Source organism: Capra hircus, chromosome 2, assembly GCF_001704415.2.
Source record: "Capra hircus breed San Clemente chromosome 2, ASM170441v1, whole genome shotgun sequence".
In the NCBI taxonomy this organism is placed as follows: Eukaryota; Metazoa; Chordata; class Mammalia; order Artiodactyla; family Bovidae; genus Capra; species Capra hircus.
Window position 1 is genome coordinate 15,771,458 of NC_030809.1, and position 21,872 is coordinate 15,793,329.

Below are 21,872 nucleotides of genomic sequence, written 5' to 3' on the forward strand. Positions count from 1 at the left end.
GGGGCTCCGGCCTCCTGGTGCTGCCTCTGGGATGAACACGGTGCTGAGAAAATTTGCTTCTACTGCTCTAGTTCTCCTATCACTGGCTAAAGCCTCGAAGCTTCTGCCTCTTTCATCTGTGGTCCTCTTTTTGGCAAACACTATTCCTGTACAGATGGTGATCACAGCCATGAATTTAAAAGACGCTTACTCCTTGGAAGAAAAGTTATGACCAACCTAGATAGCATATTCAAAAGCAGAGACATTACTTTGCTGACTAAGGTCCGTCTAGTCAAGGCTATGGTTTTTCCTGTGGTCATGTATGGATGTGAGAGTTGGACTGTGAAGAAGGCTGAGCACCGAAGAATGGATGCTTTTGAACTGTGGTGTTGGAGAAGACTCTTGAGAGTCCCTTGGACTGCAAGGAGATCCAACCAGTCCATTCTGAAGGAGATCAGCCCTGGGATTTCTTTGGAAGGACTGATGCTAAAGCTGAAACTCCAGTACTTTGGCCACCTCATGCGAAGAGTTGACTCATTGGAAAAGACTTTGATGCTGGGAGGGATCGGGGGCAGGAGAAGAAGGGGACGACCGAGGATGAGATGGCTGGATGGCATCACTGACTCAATGAACGTGAGTCTGAGTGAACTCCGGGAGTTGGTGATGGACAGGGAGGCCTGGCGTGCTGCAATTCATGGGGTCACAAAGAGTCGGACATGACTGAGCAACTGAACTGAACTGAACTGAACTCCTGTACTTTGGCCACCTCATGCGAAGAGTTGATTCACTGGAAAAGACCCTGATGGCTGGGAGGGATTGGGGGCAGGAGGAGAAGGGGACAACAGAGGATGAGATGGCTGGATGGCATCACCTACTCGATGGATGTGAGTTTGAGTGAACTCCAGGAGCTGGTGACAGACAGGGAGGCCTGGCGTGCTGCAATTCATGGGGTCACAAAGAGTCGGACATGAATGAGCAACTGAACTGAACTGAACTCCTGTTCCACTTGCGGAAACATGCTGGCCCAGCAGGTCAGAATGCCAGGGAGAGTTGTCCATGGGGCTGTGGCCATCTCGACCCTTAGACAGTCTGGTCTGGAAGCCTGCCCTGGGAGCCGCTGAGATACCTTGACAAGCCTCGCACAAGCCTTTCTAAGTATGCCCCAAGAGGGTGTTTCCTCACTGAACTCTGAGCTGGGCAAAGAATTCAGGTACTTTTTTGTTTCCCCTGGGGAGTTCCATATTGTCAGAACTGCCCCACCCCTGACTGTGTAAAGGGCCCTCACAGGGGCTGAGCTGAGGGCAGGCTGGCGTCTAGCTTCAAAGGCTGCAGCTCCCTTGACCCCTGCACTTCTCACTGACCTGCAGCTGGCCTCAGCCCAGCTCCCCCAGCAGCCAGGAGGAAACCAGCACTCTCTTTGGGCTTCCTCTTGGGTGATGCACACTCACACTTCTTAGGGTCCCACCCTTGGGGTTTCCAGGCTGCTCCCTTCGCCTACCATGCCCTAGCCCACCTCCATGCATCATGGTTGAGTTTTCAAGGCTCAGTTCAGGCATCACCGTTCTCAGCCCATGGTCCTCTCAGCTGATTCTAGCCCCAGAACTCATCACTTGATTGATACTGTCTCTTCTGAGGCCACTTTTCCTGTCTAGGGACCAGGCCTTGCCCATCTCTGTGTCTTGGGGCCAAGGGGGCACACATAGGCGCTGTTCAACTTGGCTTAGACCAAGAACCACAAAGTCAAATGCCTGTCTGGGGAACGAACCAAGTACCTCTGAGACAGGATCTGCTTGGTGCTCCAGGGAAAAGAGGGAAGGAGGCCTACTTCTGGGGGCAGGGAGTGGAAGCAGCAACCCCCTCAGGAAAAGGGCCTAGGAGTGAGGTTCCTGTAGCTTCCCTCAGGTGGAAGGCAGGCATGGGAACAAAACAGAAGCTATGTCAGATTCTGCTGGCCTGATGGGACCTGCTGAATCTGCTTTAATGCAATTCTTCCTTGCCTGTAGAGAGTCATCACTTAGATCCAACACAGGGTGTCAGTGTGGCTGGGGCTCATTTGCTGGTCACCTGATAGATGAACACTCTTGTCCAGAGCAGACCACCTCACTCTAAGTATGAAACCTAACAGATTACAAAAAAAAAATCTCTCCTCTTGGGCTGTTTCTGTTGAACTAACACTTGTCTTATCTCCCACTGGGATGCAGTGTGTTGAGTCTGGCAGAGCTCTTATTAATTATGTGGCTCTTCAAATATTGACCCATGGTTTCATGAACTGAGTTCAGAGTGGTTAAGTGGATTTGTTCCCATCCAGGGTCTCTGGGCTTCCCCAACATCATCATATCCCCACCTAGAGACACACACACACACACACACAGACACACACACACACGGGCTGTGTACACTGGTGCACTGGTGGGGGTGGTGAGCAAGGAGTCTGCTGCTTTTCACCCCCACTCTACCCTACCCTTCCTTCTGGGCTGAGGGAAGCTCTCAGATACAGGCTGTATGAAGACTCCAGTCCTTTCCAGGGGCTACCCTCAACTCTATCTTAGAGCTAAGGCCTAAACAACCTGGATTAGGCCTTTCATTCCTCCAGGTGAGCTGGATTAATGGGGTCTAGGCCAGTGGATGTCAAAGCCAGCCTAGAGCCCATGCTTTCTCAAACTACCACTCTGCAGGCCAAATCTACCTTTTAGGACAGACCAGGATGCAGACAGAGTCCTGCTTTTCCAGGACCTAGAGATGCTCTAAAAGAGGCCTCTGGGTACCTGGGAAGCTGACCAGATTTCTGCGTCTTCAATGCCCTCTGGGAGCTTCCCACAGGTGGCTCAGGCCAGGCCTGGGCAGCCATCAGGACTGGGAGGACCAGCCCATTCCATCTGGGCCTCCCTCAGGGTAAGAACTGTTCCTGCAGGCAGAGGCCACAGCACCCAGGGCTCTCTGGCCTCAGCCCAGCTGCGCCCACAGTTGCCCAGTGCCCTGCAGGGTCCTGCGTAGTCCCCTGGCTGTGGCCGACCTTCCATAGACACTGTGGAGAGGGACCACGCTCCCTGCCCAGTGGTGTCTATGCCAGTCCACTTCCCGGCAAATCTATGGGAAACTCAAGTTTGGTTCCTCCAATGTCACATTTGAGTGTTGCAGAATCACTGCCCACTGGTGATTTTGCAGCAACACAAAGGATTGGCTGCTGACTTCACCACAACATCCTTATAGGCAGCACATAGCTCAGGGAAGTGTCCACTGCTGACCTCACACAGAGCCTGGGCGCTCACCTCCACCACAGCCTTTGTCACCACCTGTGAATGTTGTCTTTCACGTGTGTCTGCCTCAGTGGGCTGTGTGCTCTGGGGACGCACGGTAGCTGGCACTAGCAGGGGTCTGATAGTTTGCTAGACAAAGGAAAGGTGTCTTGATCTGATCCAGGAAACACCCAGCAATGCTCTGCCCACAAGGCACATGGGCAGACCTCCTTTTCCCCTTGTTGAGGAATTTCCAGGGGTCACTTTCTAAGTCTGATAGTGGGAAATGATCCATCTGGCATGTAACACGATTCTGGATGTAAAACAGCTTCTTGAAGAATCCTGTGGTCTCCTGGCACGAGCTCAGTCTTTTCGGGGCTCTGACCAGCGCTGACCTCAGCCCTCTGTGAGGACCTGGTCTGGCCTGGATGGGAAGGACACGCAGGAAGGCAGGCTTCTCCCCATGGATGGGCAGCTTCGCTTTGGAACAAAGCATAGAGGGCAGCAGCAACCTCCTAGTACTCTTGCTTGTTAAAGTCAAGAGGGAAGGTGGGGGGTCCACCACACATGGCCTGCGTAGCCCGACAGCTAACTTTCCTCACCTCCACTTCCCACACCATGGGGTGATGGTAAAGGTCTTATATCAGGGTCCGGCATGTTATTTACTAGTATGAAAACCTTAAGGTGACAAGCGTCTGGTGTCGTTAGAATACTGAAGAATGCAGAAACACAAAACATGAAGGGGCAAAGAACAAACGCAGCCTGCTCCCTGGAAACAAGCATTCAGCACTTGCTGGGCACCTGTGGGCTCCAGGAGTTGTGCGGGGGGCTGGGACAGAGAGACTGTCCTCACCCTTGGGCCCAGGGAGTCAGGAGATGGACACATACTCACTCTCCTACACCCACCTCCCATGCCCCTGTGAGAATTTTCTTAGTCATGAACGGGCTCTTTGCTTTGCCTTTTATTTACTGAGTTCCCACAGCAGTGTTCCCAGCACTTTGGGCAACAGATCCCTCAGAGGATCTTAGGAAGGTGGTTTCACACTCATTCCTCCACACTCTACCCTCAAACCCGCCTCCACTCTGTTACAAGGAGGCCAAGGGCCACGAAGCCTCAGGTGCAGCCTGCCTCACGGGGCACACAGCAAAGTGCTAGTGTTTCTGAGGCAAATGATTACACAGAAACGTACAAGTTAGGCTTGATGAATCTAACAGTTGGAAAATACAACAGGAAAAAAGCCTAAAGGAGTAAAGGGTTCCTTCAGCTTCAAGAACAGAACACTGATGGTTTCCTAGAATATTTATGACACAACAAGATGGTGACCATTTGCACTGAAGACTAACGAGAAGAAACAGACGGGGTTGAAACTGGAGGGCTGTCAGAACTAAGGAAGAATCTCTCAACATGACAAATGCATTAAGCGATTTAATTCCAGTTGATTTAAAAAGTATAACACCAACCCACTGATCTAAAATTCAACCACATACGCAATTCTGAGTATCTGACACACGGGGCAGAAGCAAGAAACACCTAACAAAGCCTGTGGTGGCCAACACAGGTGCCGGAGCCAGGCGTCAGGTGTGACTCACAGGCAAGTCCCTCCTTGGTTCCTCACTCAGACCCTTTCCTCTTCGCCATCAACAATTATGACTACTAGACCTGGCTTCCCAGCTAACCATTCCCCCACCGGGCCTCATGCTTACAACCAGGCTGAGAGGGTATTACTGGTTTCATCTGGACAGTGGTGGGGAAGTGATAAGGGGCTGGGACTGTCAAGGTGGACACAAAGGCAGCTGGGGCAGAGTCTCAATAAAGTCAAATGAAATCACAAGGCGCCGTCGGGGTACTTAGCATAGAGGCAAAGCCTCGTGGCACAGCAGAGCCCAAGAAAAGTGCTTTGGTATCACCATATACACAGTGTGAAGAATCCTAAATTACTAAAAGGGACACATGATGTCCAACTGACACTACTAAAGCAAACAAAAGATCTATAAATTAAAATGAGAGCAATTCCTTCTGGAAGGTTCCAGGGAGTTCAAATATGAAGGTGTCCAGAGAAGGATCGAGGCTGGCCCACCACTGAGTGAGACACCCAGTGAGAAGCGTGGGGTGAGGAAGCTGGGGGGAGAGCCGGGCCCCTGGGGCCTGGAGAGCAGTGCCGCTGCCTTTGTGGGTTCTGCTTCTGAGCACTCCCCACAGGCCGTCAGGTCCAGGGTGATGACAGGGAGGTCCTCAACCTCAGGAAACACCCTCTGCCATGCCGACCTGGAGCCTGCAGTCCCCAGCATGTCCCTGGGTCACGGGGTCACATGGGGCTGGCCCGGGCAGCTTGTGGTCAGCAGAGAGCTGTGTGTCCTGCATCTCAGCTAGGCTTTGCTGGGTTGGGTTTTCAGAGCAGCTGCATAAGTTGGCCATGTGCTTTTTGCCTAACTCAGTGGGCATGGGCTGGGCACTTGGTCTGGTCACCCTGTGAGGCCCTTGTCCACCTGGGTGCCCACCACTGGAGAAGTGTGCTCAGAGGGGAGAGTGAAAGTAAAAGTCGCTCAGTCATGTCCAACTCTTTGCAACCCCATGGACTACAGAGTACATGGAATTCTCCAGGCTAGAATACTGCAGTGGGTAGCCTTTCCCTTCTCCAGGGGATCTTCCCAACTCAGGGATCGAACCGGGGCCTCCTGTATTGCAGGTGGACTCTTCACCTACTGAGCTATCAGGGAAGCCCAGAGGGGAGAGTAAACTGTGTTCAATTCCTTTCCAATAAATTCAGTGATTTATATCTCAGTGATTTACATCCATTGATGGCCTCTGTCATCAAGCACAGCAACTCCCTCAGGCTCTGGAGGCTTCCTGCCCAGCCACCAAGAAAAAGCCACAGTGGCCCAGGGGGAGAGGTGGGGAATGGCAGTGAAGTCAGATCAGAATCACTTCCCCACAGAAAGCGCAGCCAAAAGCGGAGAGAGCCAAGCACGTTCTGGTTACCTGCCAGGCAGCTGCAGGAGGTGACAGCCACGGGCACCTTCCTCCAGGCTCAGAGCCAGCACACAGTCCTATGGCCCATTTCTTGTCTGGGCTAACCTCCCTCAGAGTACTGCAGGCCCTGTGGCCTGGGCCTGGGCTCCGGCTTCCAGTTCCCTGAGAGGGGGTGTTTACCGCAGGGGCATTTGCTACTTAAGTGCCTGAAGGTGCCCTAGAGGTTGGTGCAGCACGCTGGCAGCACGTGCCAGAGCAGAGTGGGCCTGCTCGTCAAGCAGGGGACAGGCCTGAATACCATCAGCGTCTAGAACTCCTTTAAGTCTTGGAAAAGGGCAGGCCTCCTTGGGTTTAAAAACTAACTGGCTGAGCCATCAACTTAGAAAGGTTAGCCTTGCGGGGAGCCAAAGCGCAGTCTTTCCTCTGGAATGGGAATCTGTGAATGGACAAACACCCCGAGAGGCAGAAGAGACATAGATTGTGCCAGAAATTTTGGAAAAAGGTATATGGCAGATGGAGAGAGGTACAGAGAAAACAAAAATGCTGATTTCAGTCATGTCACCATATGTTCAAAAAGCATCTGGAAGAAAACAATTGAAGAGCTTCAAGTCACACTGGATGGTTGCAGCCCCGAGAGGCTCCTAGAATGGACAGAAGTGCAGCCTGTCACAGAAAGAGGTGGAAAGGGAACAGGGACACTGTACAAAGGAAATTTAACAAGGGAAAAAAAGCTGTTTGCTTAATGTAGCCCTGTGTAAAGTCAACCAAGGGAACTCTCTCTTATAAGATCTTTGAGAGTTTCAAAGTACTTAGTTTCAAGAGTTCCTGGTGGCCTAGAATTCTCTGTCTTGGGTCATCCTTGGGTAGTTATTTGGGCTGCAGGAAGGGACATTCTCAGCCAGGCTGGGCCCTGGGAGCCCCTGACAGCCCCAGGGCCTGTTTCGGTTTGGGTCTCTAGTCTCCTTGCACTCTTCCTTCCTCTTCCCACTTCTCAGCAAAGAAAGATTCTGTGCGTCTGCACAGGCCATAATCCTCAAACTGGGACAGCTGGTGGCTTAAAGATCCAAAGTTCTACCAGCAACCCAAGTAGCCTGACCTGAAGGAAAGCCCTCAGTCCTCACCGCCCACATCTCCTTGGCACCAGACGAAAGGTCACACGGCAGCAGAGGCCAGGGAAGGCTTTGTCCCTGGTGCGGTGGGTGGCTCAGCCAGCTGGCTGAGGATGGCTGCAGGTGTGGCCCTGCAGGGGCACAGGCAGGCAGAGAGGGCTCCTTTCAGCATGACACTGCGGCTGCCCCAGTTTCCGTCCATGATACGGGAAACGAGAGAAAGTGGGATGGGCAGCCGACAAGGGTGGAGGAGACGTGGGGGAGGGAAAAGGAACAGATGGCCTGTGAGGGAGTCTAACAACTCTTCTCTTGGAGATCTAGGACAAGTGGTTATTTTGTGAACTTGAGGGCTACACATTCAATATTCTACCAGGAAGTCCCAGGGTAGGAAGAAGAGCCTGGGCTTTGGGTCCAGCACCACCTGTTAGAATCCCTGCTCAGCTCTATCAGCCATGTGATCCTTCTGTACAACAGACAGGGCAGAATGTGTCTCACAAGGTTAAAATAAGGGGTCACAGTCTTATGATAAATCCCGTTTGCCTACCTCCTAGCATACAGAGGATGAGATGGTTAGATAGCATCACCAACTCAATGGACATGAACTTGAGCAAACTCTGGGAGATAGTGGAAGACAAGGAAGCCTGGTGTGCTGCAGTCCATGAGGTTCCAAAGAGTTGGACAAGACTTAGCAACTGAACAACAGGAGCAGCATACAAACTGCCACCGCCACATTTCAAACTTAAAAGTAGCCTTGAACTGAAAGGTCATCTTGGGGAAAAGTAAAATCAAATGTATACCAAGGGAATTTTACCCTAAGTCTTCATAATTTAAAAGTGAGTCTGTGATAAAAACTCTTCTCTCTGAGATCAGGAACAAGACACGGACACCTGCTGTCATCACATCTATTAAACATGTACAGCACTTTGGCCACCTCACACAAAGAGCTGACTCACTGGAAAAGACCCCGATGCTGACAGGGATTGGGGGCAGGAGGAGAAGGGGACAACAGAGGATGAGATGGCTGGATGGCATCACCTACTCGATGGACGTGGGCTGGAGTGAACTCTGGGAGTTGGTGATGGACAGGGAGGCCTGGTGTGCTGCAATTCATCGGGTCGCGGGGAGTAGGACATGACTGAGCGACTGAACTGAACTGAAGAGTGGGATATACCATGGAGAAGAAGAGAAACGTAAAAGGGTTCTTTTTTTTTTTTCAGATTGATTTATAGATCTAAAGCAATCTCAAAATAAATCTCAGCAAGTTGTGTGCATATGTGCGGCAACTGACAATCTGATTCTATAATTTACAGGGCAACAGAAAGGCCAAGAATAGCCTAGGTGCTCTCAACCGAGGAGGAGCAAGGTGGAAAGTCTAACTCTGCTGAATATCGAGACTTTTAACAAAGGTACAATGATTAAGACAGTGTGGTATTGGCACAGGAAGAGACCTGTAGATCAGTGGAACAGAACAGAGTGCAGACAGAGACCCGTGTGGATAGAGACCCTCCATTTTGATGAAGGTGACCCTGGAGAGCAGTGGGAATGCTGCTGGGTTGATTAGATGTCCATATGGAAAAAAAAGAAACTTGCTGTTACATATTCAAAATTCAATTGTGAATAGATTATGGGTCTAAAATAGAAAAGGTAAAACAACAGAGCTTCTAGAAGATAATATAAGAACATTTTGATGGTTACTTTCATGTGTCAACCAGACAGACCACAGAGAGCCCAGGTGAAACATTATTCCGAGTGTGTCTGTGAGGGTGTGTTTCTGGTTGTCTGTGAGTAGAACTGGATAAAGTGAATTGCCCTCCCCAGTGTGGGAGGCCTGAATAGAACAAAAGTGTGCAAAGTGAATTTGTTCCTCTCACTGCTCACCATCTCATCTCATCTTCTCCTGTCTGCAGACTGTGATTTACCACTGACATTCCTGGTTCTCAGGCCTTCAGTTCACTTCAGTTCAGTTCAGCCGCTCAGTCGTGTCTGACTCTTTGCGACCCCATGAATCACAGCACGCCAGGCCTCCCTGTCCATCACCAACTCCTGGAGTTCACTCAAACTCATGTCCATCGAGTTGGTGATGCCATTCAGCCATCTCATCCTCTGTCGCCCCCTTCTCCTCCTGCCCCCAATCCCTCCCAGCAGCAGAGTCTTTTCCAGTGAGTCAGCTCTTCGCATGAGGTGGCCAAAGTACTGGAGTTTCAGCTTCAGCATCAGTCCTTCCAATGTACACCCAGGGCTGATCTCCTTCAGAATGGACTGGTTGGATCTCCTTGCAGTCCAAGGGACTCTAAAGAGTCTTCTCCAACACCACAGTTCAAAAGCATCAATTCTTCAGCGCTCAGCCTTCTTCACAGTCCAACTCTCACATCCATACATGACCGCTGGAAAAACCATAGCCTTGACTAGACGGACCTTAGTCAGCAAAGTAATGTCTCTGCTTTTTAATATGCTATCTAGGTTGGTCATAACTTTTCTTCCAAGGAGTAAGTGTCTTTTAATTTCATGGCTGCAATCACCATCTGCAGTGATTTTGGAGGCCAAAAAAATAAAGTCTGACACTGTTTCCACTGTTTCCCCATCTATTTCCCATCAGACTCCACTAAATTCTACCACCAGCCTTTCTGGATCTCTAGCTTACAGACAGCAGGTCATGGGACTTCTCAGGCTACATAATCACATGAGCCAATCCCTCATAACAAATCTTCTTTTACATACTACAAATATAAGTGCAAATATAAATATATATGTCCTATGGATTTTCTTAGAGAATTCTAACACAAACGTGTTTTCATGATTTTTATAGTTTTCTTAAAAGGGATATAAGAAGAATTAACCATAAAGAAAAAAACTGATACACGGAACTACACTGTTCATTTAAACAGCACCAAAGAGAGCAAAAAGGCAAGCTACCAAGTGGAAGAAGATATTAGCAACACGGATAACTAACAAAGGACTCCTACCCAGAATAGAGAGAAGGATAAGTCAACAAGAAAAATGGAAAACCCAGAAGAGTAATGGGCACAAAATTTGAAAAGGAGCTCCAATACATATATGAAATCTCATATGCTGCTGTGGGAGTGTTACACTGGTACAGCCACTTGGGAAAATTGTTTGGCAATATCCACCAAAGTGGATATTTTCTTTGAATTAGCAGTTTCACTCCCAGGTATCTGCTCAAAAGAAATGTGTGCACCAAAAGACATGTATAAACATAATTATTTATACAAATTGGGACCAAATTGGAAGCAACCCAAATGCTGACTGAATTAATGCAGATTGGATCAATTACAATGTATTTATACAAAGGAAGTCTTACAGCAATGAAAATGAATGAACTAGCAACAAACATATGCAGCAACAAAGATGAATTCTCACAAAGCTGAAAAAAGGAAGACGCAGAAGAGAAGATGCCAAAGGATTCCATTCATATGGGTGGATGGAGTCGGCAACTCAGTGGATGTGAATCTGAGCAAACTCTGAGAGATGGTGAAGGACAAGGAGGCCTGGTGTGCTGCAGTCCATGGGGTAAGCAGAGTCGGACACGACTGAGAAATGGAGCAACAAAGTCCAAACCCAGCAAAACGAGTCTACAGTGTTCGAAGGTACGGTGGTGGATTACTCTCTGGAGGACAGAGGGGCATGCAGAAAATGCTCTAGTTTTTGATCCGGGCAATAGCTGCGTGGTGTGTTTGTTTTCTAATACTCTATGAACCAGATGCCCATGGCTTGTGCACTTTTCTCTGTGCATGTCAAAGTTCAAATATGAGTTTATGTAAGAATCTATTTTCCAGTGTGTGGACCAGGGAAGAAAATAGTGGAGCGGGTATTAAGCCACACTATGTGCTGAGACATGGGCCAGTGTAGAGGCTGTGTCTGCGCCCAGCTGCTGTCCAGTGCAATGTCCCCACTGCCGCTGGCTTCCATGCTTCCTCACTCTAGTTGCTTCTGCCCTTTAGAATGCCAGCAGGAGCCGAGGGGCTGGGGGTATCCATTAGGGGCTGAACACCCTGGCCCAGCTGCCCCAGGAAATCTCCAATGAAGGATTCAGTGCTTCACAGCATGGCTTCAGGCTCCAGCCCTCCCCCACTCTCCCAGGAGGTAGCGAAAGGATGCTGACTCAACACAGCTGAGCAAGAGGTGCCCTGCCCTGCCACTTGTGGGCTGCCCTGCCTTGGTAGGAGAGCAGGTGACAGTAACCCAGAGGTAACATAAGCCACGCGGGAGGCGGCCTCGCTGACCCAGGCCTGGCTGCCCTCCCTGCCCCAGGCCCCATTCTGTGCAGCTGTTCAGGCCCCACCCTGCCGTGTATCACGTGGCTGAGGCAGATTCCCAGGGAGGGAAGCTGGCTGGCTGGCTCTCCTCCAGTTTACAGCTTGACCTGGGGTGGGGCACCTCTTGGGGACCTGGCTTCCTTTTCTCTTAGGTGGGAGTGTTCATACCTCCTTTCCTTCATATAGAGAAGACTGAGGTCCAATGAAACACTGAATCTGGGCACCCAGGATATCATTCTTGCCCGGAGTGGGGTGGTGGAGGGAAAGGAGCCCCCGACCCCCACCCCAATCTCTCTGCGCGGTGTGACAGCAGAGAAGCACAGCCCTCGCCCATCACCATCTTTACTCCAGAGGCTGAGGCAGGAGTCGGGCCTGCATACACCACAGGCCGACACTCCAGGCTGCGATGGAGGCAGTGAGCGCAAACCTGCAAGTGGCCGACTCCAACACGCACGCCGCAGCTGCAAGCTTGCCCTGTGAGCTCACTGCTGGCACCTTTCTCTGGCTCAGTTGCCTCCAACTCCCCCCAGACCTCTCCTCACACCCCCCACCTTTGGTTTCCAGCTCCCCTTTCTCCTCACCAAGGGCTTCAACAGGAACAAGAAAGGCATTCTTCATTCTAACCAGGCAGTGTCAGTGGGAGGTCTGCAGGCTCCCCGCCCCCTCACCCCGTTACATCGCTCCTTAGCCCGAGGAACTGGCATCTGGTCCGAGGTGCAGACACAGAGTGTCATTTCCAAAGCCCTGGAAATGCTGGGAAGGGTTTGTGTTCGTCTGAAGTTGTCAGGGCTGCTGGGAAATATTCCATCTGTTTATTTAGGTGAGGGATGAGGACAAGTCCTGAGCAGAGGAAGAAGCGAATTAAAAGGGCAAGGGGTGAGTGGTGGCTGTCACCAGAAGCCCCGTCCAGACACAGGGTCTTGGCCCTCTGGATCTGTGTTCCCAGGTGACTGGGCAGGGCAGAGGTCCTGAGCAGACTGGCCCCTGAGGATGGCACTGTGGGCTACACTCTGCTCACCTGGCCTCCTTTCCCCACCCCTCTCCTTCACAGGAACAGGGCACAATGAGCTCTGGAATCTGCTAGAACTAGAGTGAAATCCAGGCTCTGCTCTTGACCATGGTGTGACCCAGGGCAGGTTAACCCCTCTCTCAGCTTTGTTTTATTTAATCTGCTAAAACTGTGAAAATAATATAATCTCGTTGACTTTTAAAAAAATCGGTAAAGTTATAAAAATTAAGATCTGTCTTGGATGGTTTGGGGTCAAAGCCCCTAGCCCAGGGCAGGTGTGCTGTGGGCATTCAGGAGGTGGTCGCCTCTACCATAGTCAGGCTGCATGGATCAGAAACTCTAGAGGTCATGAGTGAAGTGCAGCCTTGCAATTCAGCTCAGCTTCTCCAAGTATGCTTGGCATATTTAATGCTCTTTATAATGATTACTATGCCCTCCTATCAGGCAAAAAATGGTACGGAGTAATGTAAGTAACTATAATTACTCTATATTTAGAGTCAAGTGAAGTTTTTGCAGCCTGTTTCTTCTATGTGTTAGTTCTTCAGAATTCATAAACTATCCAAGGAGACAGTTTTCCCTGACGTCAGACATAATGTAATCCTCATGATAATCCCACAAAAAAAAAAAAAAAAAAAAGGAAAGAAAGAAAAGACAAAGGCTGGAAAGAGATTTGACTTCTCAAGAGCCAGGTTCCTCCTCTAAAAGGATTCAATTAGGTCCCCCAACCCCTTCGTCAAGCAATATGTGCCAGGTCCTGGGCTAGGCACTAGGGGTGCTGAAACGAACCAATCAAGGCCTTGACCTTAAAAGGACTCAGCCCAGGAGGAGGCAGCAGACAAGCCAACCAGCATCTGGAGCGCACTGAGTGCCAGAGCAGAGCCAGGCAGGAGGGGCACAGGACCACTCAGATGACACTCGTGATTCAGCCTTTCATAATGGCTGTCAGGGGTTGGAATGGCTTTCCCAAAGAAGTGACGCTTCGCTGAGGGTGGAAGGAGAAGTAGAAGTTACCCAGATGGGCGTAAGGGGTGGTGGGAAAGGTCGGTGTTCTAGAAGCAGGGCGTGGCCCTGTCACCCAGAGACACCGTGTACACGGCAGGCTCGAGGTGCCAGGCAGGGCTGGAAGATGGGTTTGCTGGAGCGGGTAGGCATCCCATCACAGAGCTGATGGCACCCAGTCCCTCCCACTAGCCCCTGAGCCCCTGAGGGTCACATGAGTGTTCATTCAGCTCTCCAGCCTCAGTGACTAATTCTGTACTGGTGTCCCGCAGAAACTCTCCGTATGCTTGTTGAATGGGTCACAGTTTACAAGGTTTATTTCAACTTCTGGTTTCTGACAAGACAGTAGACTGAACTGAGGTAGGCCTCTTTCCCAACACAAACACATGGAAAAGATGGACAAGATACTGCGAAAGAATCATCTAAGTGTATGACTGGAGGAAAAGGGGACGAAAGAGGATGAGATGGCTGGATGGCATCACCGACTCAATGGACATGAGTCTGAACAAGCTCTGGGACTTGGTGATGGACAGGGAGGCCTGGCATGCTGCAGTCCATGGTATCTCAAAGAGTTGGACACAGCTGAGCGACCGAACTGACCAAAGTGTATGACTGAGCATGGAAGAAAGAAGGGAAAACGCCAGTTACTTGAAATGAAGAGGAAACTAAGTCAAAGCGGTAATCTTTACCAGAGCAAAGGGGAGCTGGGAGTATGATACCCTGATACAGTTACAGGAGCGAAGGTTTTAATGCCCACAGGAGGGAGACCATCTGCTGGAAGCTGGAACTGAGAGGCCCGCAGAAAGCCAGGACCCAGGAAGGGCTGCTGGTCTTCGAACAGGGATCAGGAAGCCCTCTTGAGCAGCCCAGAGGAACATCTATCTGTAGGTGGAGCAGAGGGGAGGTGCTCCTTTCTGAGATGGGGATCCTAAGCAAGCTTGGACTGCCTGTAGGTGTGGAGGCTGAATGCACACCACCCAACTTCTGGGAATCCTAAACTAAGAGGTTAACGTCAAACTGGCAAGACCTATGGAACTCTCGGGGTCCTGGCAGAATAAATGCCAAAGCAGTGAAAGGACACATGCACAACCCAGGAACGTATGGGACTCTCACAGAGAACACAATCCCCACTTAAGATGACCTGAAAAAACGGAACAAACCACGTGAGGAAATGAACCACCTAAAGCCAAACCCTCAGAGACCACGTTTGGGAGAACAGATACTCTTAGAAGTAGAAATACGCGAACAATCAGAAAAGAGTTATAAAATAAGTATAATCAAAATAACTAGAAGAGATGAAAGGAATAGAAATAGTGAAAAACTAGGACACGCAAAAAGAACAGGAAAAAAAATAGGCTGATTTTTTAAAAGCTCCAAATATAACACCTAAAAATTAAAAATAAAAACGAAACACTCAAATCAGAGTGGAGTATCAAAGAGCAGACCATAAACAGCTATCAGGAGGGCAGTGGACTTCCCAGGTGGCGCTAGTGGTAAAGAACCTGCCGGCCAGTGCAGGTGACGTGACGGACGTGGGTTCAATCCCTGGGTCAGAAGATCCCGTGGAGAAGGAAATGGCAACCCACTCCAGTACTCTTGCCTGGGAAATCTCACGGACAGAGGAACCTGACAGGCTGCAGTCCATAGGGTTGCAAAAGTGTTGGAAATGACTTAGCGACTAAACAACAACCACTTTGAAATCATGGGCCAGGCTTGATTTATCTTTGTTTCCGTAGCGCCTCACACACACACATACTGCCTGGAGTAGGGGCTTACTAAATGTTGAACTGAATTCTTATGAATCACTTGTTCATCCTTTGAGGCCTGTTCCTTGCTCTAGGAAGAGATCTCCAAAACCCAGTTTGAGGAACATGACTGAATCAGCTCTGGCTTCACCGGATTTCATACAAAAGGGAGGTGAAGTTTCTGCAACAGAGAAAAAGAAGGTGGTCTGCAGGTGTATAGGCTGTGAAGGGCGGTGGGGAGACAGAGGCCTCACACCCCTTAGATGCAGATTTGAACAGCCTTGGGAGGCTGGCAGAATAATTGGAGCAGAAGGCTTTACTAATCTAACCTGAGGCACAAGAGGGCAGCTTCTTCCCCCCTAATGATCTCAGAGCTTTAAGAATGTTTTTCTGGGGACTTCCCTGGTGGTCCAGTGGCTAAGACTCCATGCTCCCAATGAAGGTTCAATCCCTGGTCAGGGAACTAGATCCCACATTGCCACCAATGAAGATCCCACATGCCACAACCAAGACCGGGTGTGGCCAAATAAAACTAATATTGAAAAGGAAAACTTAAAAAAAAAAAAAAAAAGAACATTTACCTGAGAACTCTGCCCTCCAGAGTTGAGGTCCTACTAGAGATTGGACAAGTCTGAGGGTCTGCTTTCCTTGAAGCCCAGAGGCCGAAAAGAACTTCATGGAGAAGGAGAATGGCATGACATGGAGTCATGGATCGGGGTTACTAGGATGTTCTAGGAAAGGATGTGGATACAAGAGTCCAGGTAGCAGAAAAGCAGAGTGCCTATTTTCCAAAGCTATTCCATCTGATGGGAAAGACCACTGGGGAAAATGTGAGAGCCTCAGTACTTACTCAGAAAAATTTCTTTGCTGACGGATTGCACTTGGCAGTGATAAATACTAAAATGATTACAAATTATATTTCAGGGAATACCCAGATAAAAGTAGGAGTTTCAATAATTAATTGTACCCAACTAATATTCAGCTGGGGCTTCTCTCGTGGCTTAACAGTAAAGAATCTGCCTGCAATGCAGGAGACCTGAATTTGATCCTTGGGTGGGTAAGATCCCTCAGAGGAGGGAATGGCTACCCACTCCACTATTCTTGCCTAGGAAATCCCATGGACAGAGGAGACGGGTAGGCTACAGCCCATGGGGTCACAAAAAGAGTCAGACGAGACTGATCGACTAAAACAACAATATTCACTAATTTCTTTTATATGTAGAACCTTATTTCTCTGATGCTGTTGCCTTCATTTTTTTGGTTGAGACAAAATGAGTCCCTTAGGGGCTGGGCTGAAATCTCACTTCCTAAACACCACTGTTGAGATTCAGGCAGTCGAGGAATTGTCCCTGAAAGTGAACAGAGAAACACAGACAGGGCAGAGCCAGGGGAGAGAGAGGAATGTCTCAGCCAAGCTCAGGGGGTTCTCCACGCTTGACTTCAAGGTCACAGCGGGGAGAGGAGTCTAGTCTGCCTTCGGACAGAGTGCTCACGGCTGAGGCCTACAAGAGGCGTGTGCACCAGCCTCTGCCCTCATCAGTACTCTGCAAGCTGCAGCCGTAGCTCACTGGGAAAACAGAAGGGAAGTCATGAGATGATTTTTCTGTTTGGGAAGGAGAGGCCATCAACACTTACTGCAAGCATTCTATGTGCTAGGCGGGCGATGATGTCATCCCAGTGAATCCCCATGACAATCATATCAGAAAAGTATCATTAATCCCATTGCTCTTAAGAGATGAAAAAACTTGAGGCTCAGGGAGGGTAGAAAACTTGTCCACAGGTTGAGAATGAACCCCAAGGCTGCCTCTAAGAGGAGCAACAGAAAACCACAGAGGGGGGCCCCGAGGCATCTATCACACTTCCCGGGATCATGGTTCCTCCCCAGTTTCCTGCACAAAGCCTTTCTCTTACAGGTCTTCAGTCAAAGCTTTTCAATACTCACAACTCCTACATTCTCTCCTACATTGCTTTGTCTGATAACATGATAGTTATCAGAATTGGGGATTAGGCCAAGAAACAAAGCTGGCTCTTCTCTCTGATCAGCTTCAATGACAATGTGAGTTGTTGTCACCAGACCTCTGAACTGCTCAGACACGCACTTTAAGCTACTGCCCTTCTCCCACTGAACAGAAACTCTGCCAACCTTATTTTCAAAGAGCAGAGAGTCAGGCCATGAAGCTGACACCATTGTGTTTCCAGGGCCACAGTTTGTCATATGAAGGGCTGCCTTCTGACACAACAGCCTAGATTCCTGCAACTGTTTTCCAGAAACAGAGCCATCCAAGAAGAATGATGGTGTTAAAGGATGCTTGGTCAACTTTCCTGAATGACTGATTTGGTAGGAATTGCGGGTACATAATAGCTTAGGATAGCATTCTCCTAAGGATAAATTACAAAGACGAGTAACACTTTGAAAGTAATCTGAATGGAGATTTGGTCTTGAAGGCACTCAGTAACCCATCTGCCACCAATAACAGAGCAAGAGTTCTTAAGGAAGATCAAGTTTTCTTCTAGAAGATTCCATTGGCATGTGCCTATTTGATCCTTCCACTGGGTAAAACTAACCAGCTTGGGTACTTAAAACAATTAGTCCTCACGTCCAGGTTGGGACTATTCTTGTCATCACTGAGTAGCACCCTGGGACATCAGTTGTCTTTCATCTATTTTTTTCCCAGAGTTAATGTGATAATGTTGACTCTGCCTCACTCAGCTGTGGCAAGTGACCTTAAACAAGTTACTTACATTCCCTAGACCTCAGTTTCTGCAAATACAATAGTAATAGCAGAAAATTCTTCAGGCTATCATGAGAATTAAGTGGGGTAACACTTGATTACCGTACTATCCCTCGACTAGTCCATCTAGTCAAGGCTATGGTTTTTCCAGCGGTCACGTGTGGATGTGAGAGGTGGACTATAAAGAAAGCTGAGCATCGAAGAATTGATGCTTTTGAACTGTGGTGTTGGAGAAGACTCTTGAGAGTCCCTTGGACTGCAAAGAGATCCAACCAGTCCATCCTAAAGGAGATCAGTCCTGAGTGTTCACTGGAAGGACTGATGTTGAAGCTGAAACTCCACTACTTTGGCTACCTGATGTGAAGAGCTGACTCACTGGAAAAGACCCTGCTGCTGAGAAAGACTGAAGGCAGGAGAAGGGGATGACAGGAGGAGATGGTTAGATGGCATCACCACCTTAATGGACATGAGTTTGAGTAAATTCTGGGAGTTGGTGATGGACAGGGAGGCCTGATGTGCTGTGATTTACAGGGTCGCAAAGAGTCAGACACAACTGAGCGACAGAACTGAACTGACTGATCCTTCGCCTGTGATACACACAGTAGGTGCTCAATGGTAGCTGCCTTCGCCATTCATCACGCTCATCGTCTTCTTCAGAGCACACCCCTCACCTCACTCATCACCACTTTCACTGTCCCACAGACAAACACACGCAGTCAAGGAGGCAGCCTGTGATGAAGAAAAGAAGTGTATAAAACTATGCCAGGAGCCATCTTTGAACAAGGTCACCAACTTAAACCTCTGTAGGTACCCACGAATGGCCCATCTCTGAAATTCCCAAGGTAAGGAGGAGGGACACATTGGGAGACTGGGACCGACATATCCACACTACTATATGTAACATAGATAACTGACGAGAACCTGCTGCATAGCACAGGGAACTCTGCTCATTACTCTGCCATGACCTATATGGGAAAAGAAAATTAAAAAACAGCAGATGCATGTATATGGAAAACTGATTCACTTTGTTGGACAGCAGAAACTAATGCAACATTGTAAATCAACTATATTCCAATAAAAATTATTTAAAAAATGGAAAACAAATTCACAAGGCAGGTGGATTATCACAACAAACTCCTATAAACAATACAGTCAGACTGAACTACAGCAAAAGTCACACAGTGAGCCCAATAAGCAAGCCCATGATTGGAGATGAAGTAGGGTGGGGGGTCAAGAAGAGCTGCAGCCTGGAAAGGAAGGTTCGCTTTGGAATATATTGGGTTGGCTAAAAACCTCGTCTGGGTTTTCCCGTAAGCCCTGCACTAATCTTTCGGCCAACCCAATACTTCTAATACACTACATCTGTTCTGACACAAGTATTTTCACACCCTATACAGAAGGGCAAAAGAGATTTTACAGGAGAAATACTTTTGTGCCAGCTCTTTTCTAATACAGTCACAAAAAGTGTGATTGCCTCCCTGAGGATCTCTTAGTCAGGGAGGCCGCGTACACGGAAGCCCAGGGATGCTACCTCCACAGGACAGGGTCAGGCAACACGCTTTCCCACAGAGTGGCTTACTTGTTGCTGTCTCGGTACTCATAGACATGACATCCTTGAGGCAACCCAGTCTCGTGGTCCAGGGTGAAAGCCAGCTTTAGCTGCATAAGGAGAGAAGAGAAAAAAGGGTACGTTTTAGGCAGTGTGCTCTGTTAATTCTGACAGCTGAAATGAAAAAACAAAAAACAAGAAAACAAGCAAAATCACTTTCCCTCAAGAGGACATGGTGTGGAGAACCTGGCCTGCCCGCCCTGGGAAGAGCCCGCACCTTACAGGGACACGGGTGTCAAGGAGAACTGTCACCAGGACTCAAGTTCTCCATTCGGCGAGCAACCAACTTTTATTAAGGCCCCTATTTGGTGCCAGACCCTGAGTGAGCTGATGCGGAAAGAGCAGAGAACAGTAGCAGAGAGGATCCTGTGGTTTAGTAGAGGAGACAGACATCCATCACATAATCATGCTGATGAATGGAAAAAACATTTATATATATATATATATATATATATGTGTGTGTGTGTGTGTGAAACTTTAAATAGGTTCTCTGAAGAAGGAAAAAAAAAAACCTCCTGTGTTTCTACAGGGGTAAATAACCTGACCTAGACTGGGAAAGTGGGAAGACGGGGTTACCTAGACAGTGGGAAGGATGGAGGGGAGAGAAGAGGGCCCTCCTTGGCAGAGCCCTGGGTGCAAGACTTGCAGGAGCTGAAGGATGGACTGGGGGCGGGGGGTGTATATTGGGCAATGATGCTGGAAAGGAAGGCCAGGGCAGGGTACGCAGGGCCTTCTCAGCCATGTTGGAATTTCTGACCTTTACCTTACTAGCAAAGGGAAGCCTCTGACATGTTTTAAGAAAGGGGTAGATGACATGACCAAAGTCATGTTTTAGCAGGATCCCTTTGTCTATTACAGAAAAGACCTTTGTCTATTAGAGAAAAGACCGCAGTGGGGAGAGCAGAAGTAGGAGCCCCTGTGGCAGGCAACTGAGCAGTGCAGGTGAGCGGTGATGCGGCTGGGACCAGAGGGCAGGTGGGCGAGATGGAGAGAAATGGACAATGTGAGATCTTGAGTAAAGGTTCCGCAACAGAATGGACAGAACATGTCGATGGATTCGGTGCTGGAGAATGTGAGGACAGAAAACAGGAAGTCGGGGATGGTTCAGGTTTTTGATGTTAACAACCAGGCAGGTGGTGGTTCCACTGCTGAGCTGGAGGACTGAACGCAGGGACGGGCAGACAGTCCAACGTCTGATTTTGGCCATGTTGACTTGGAGGCGCTCCTTAGCTTTTTCCTGATTAGGGAAGATCAGGAACAAGGATTCTGGTGATGATGTCTTGGTTTCTTTCCGGATTCTAAGAGGAGTGTTCAGGTGTGGCTGAGAAGCCAGAGCTCTGTGAGGTGTGTTTGTCCTGCTGGGGCCTGGACAGCTAGGGCAGCGCTAACATTTATTTCCAAATGCAGAGATAGTTACCAGATTTACAAATTTCTTGGGTTTAAACATCACTAGGGAGGGAATTTGCTAGAGGTCCAGTGGTTAGGACTTGGTGATTTTACTGTGATGGTCTGGGGTTCAATCTAAGATCCTGCAAGTCACACAGTGTGGCCAAAATAGTTCAATTAAATTTTAAAAAATCACCAGGGAAATTTTTAACTAAAATTAACAGCACATTAGGAGGATATATTATTATAGCTTTTTTTTTTTTTTTTTTAACTGAAAGCTGCTGACACAACTACTGATGTGCATCATTAGATTCTGGATGCCTTTCCTCTTCCTTAGAGGGACATGAGCTTGTAGGAATGGCCTGTCCTCTCACTGACCCAGATGAAAATAAAAAAGCAGAAACAAGCCCTGCTTCACCAGCATGGAGCCAGGAACTTCAAGTCAAAGGCATGTTTTCCCCACAGAGCACCGCTTGGATCTTCCCAGCCCTCTTTCAGTAAAACAGAAAGCAGTTATTTACAAATATCTGTTAATTACAATCCCCCCTTTTTTCTTTACTTTCCTTTTTGTAGATAAATTCAGGTCTCTATACTTAGTCCAATTCAAAGACTCTACTGCTTAGAAATTTTCAAAGCCTTCGATTCAGTGATTCAAGTTACAAATTAATGGCTTGGAAAAGTATCATAAATGTAGAGGAAAGAGTTTTCTTTTTTAAAAAACTATTTACTTTAGGATTATTTATTGGAAAGACTCTGAAAAACCAGAAATAGCAGAACAGTTAAATAAACCATACTAGAGTCAGGTGCAGAATAGCATACGGCT

At 48.6% G+C, this 21,872-nt stretch overlaps 1 protein-coding gene across 3 annotated transcripts in view; it reads right to left on the minus strand.

The window, feature by feature from the left end:
* The window catches only part of DIS3L2 (DIS3 like 3'-5' exoribonuclease 2), a 358,364-nt gene that overhangs the window by 22,222 nt on the left and 314,270 nt on the right, over window positions 1–21,872 (minus strand). For all 3 annotated transcript variants that reach the window (XM_018058183.1, XM_018058187.1, XM_018058188.1), the window contains exon 14: window positions 19,634–19,713. In XM_018058183.1, coding sequence (XP_017913672.1) covers window positions 19,634–19,713 — 80 coding nt within the window. The remainder of the gene's footprint in view (window positions 1–19,633; window positions 19,714–21,872) is intronic.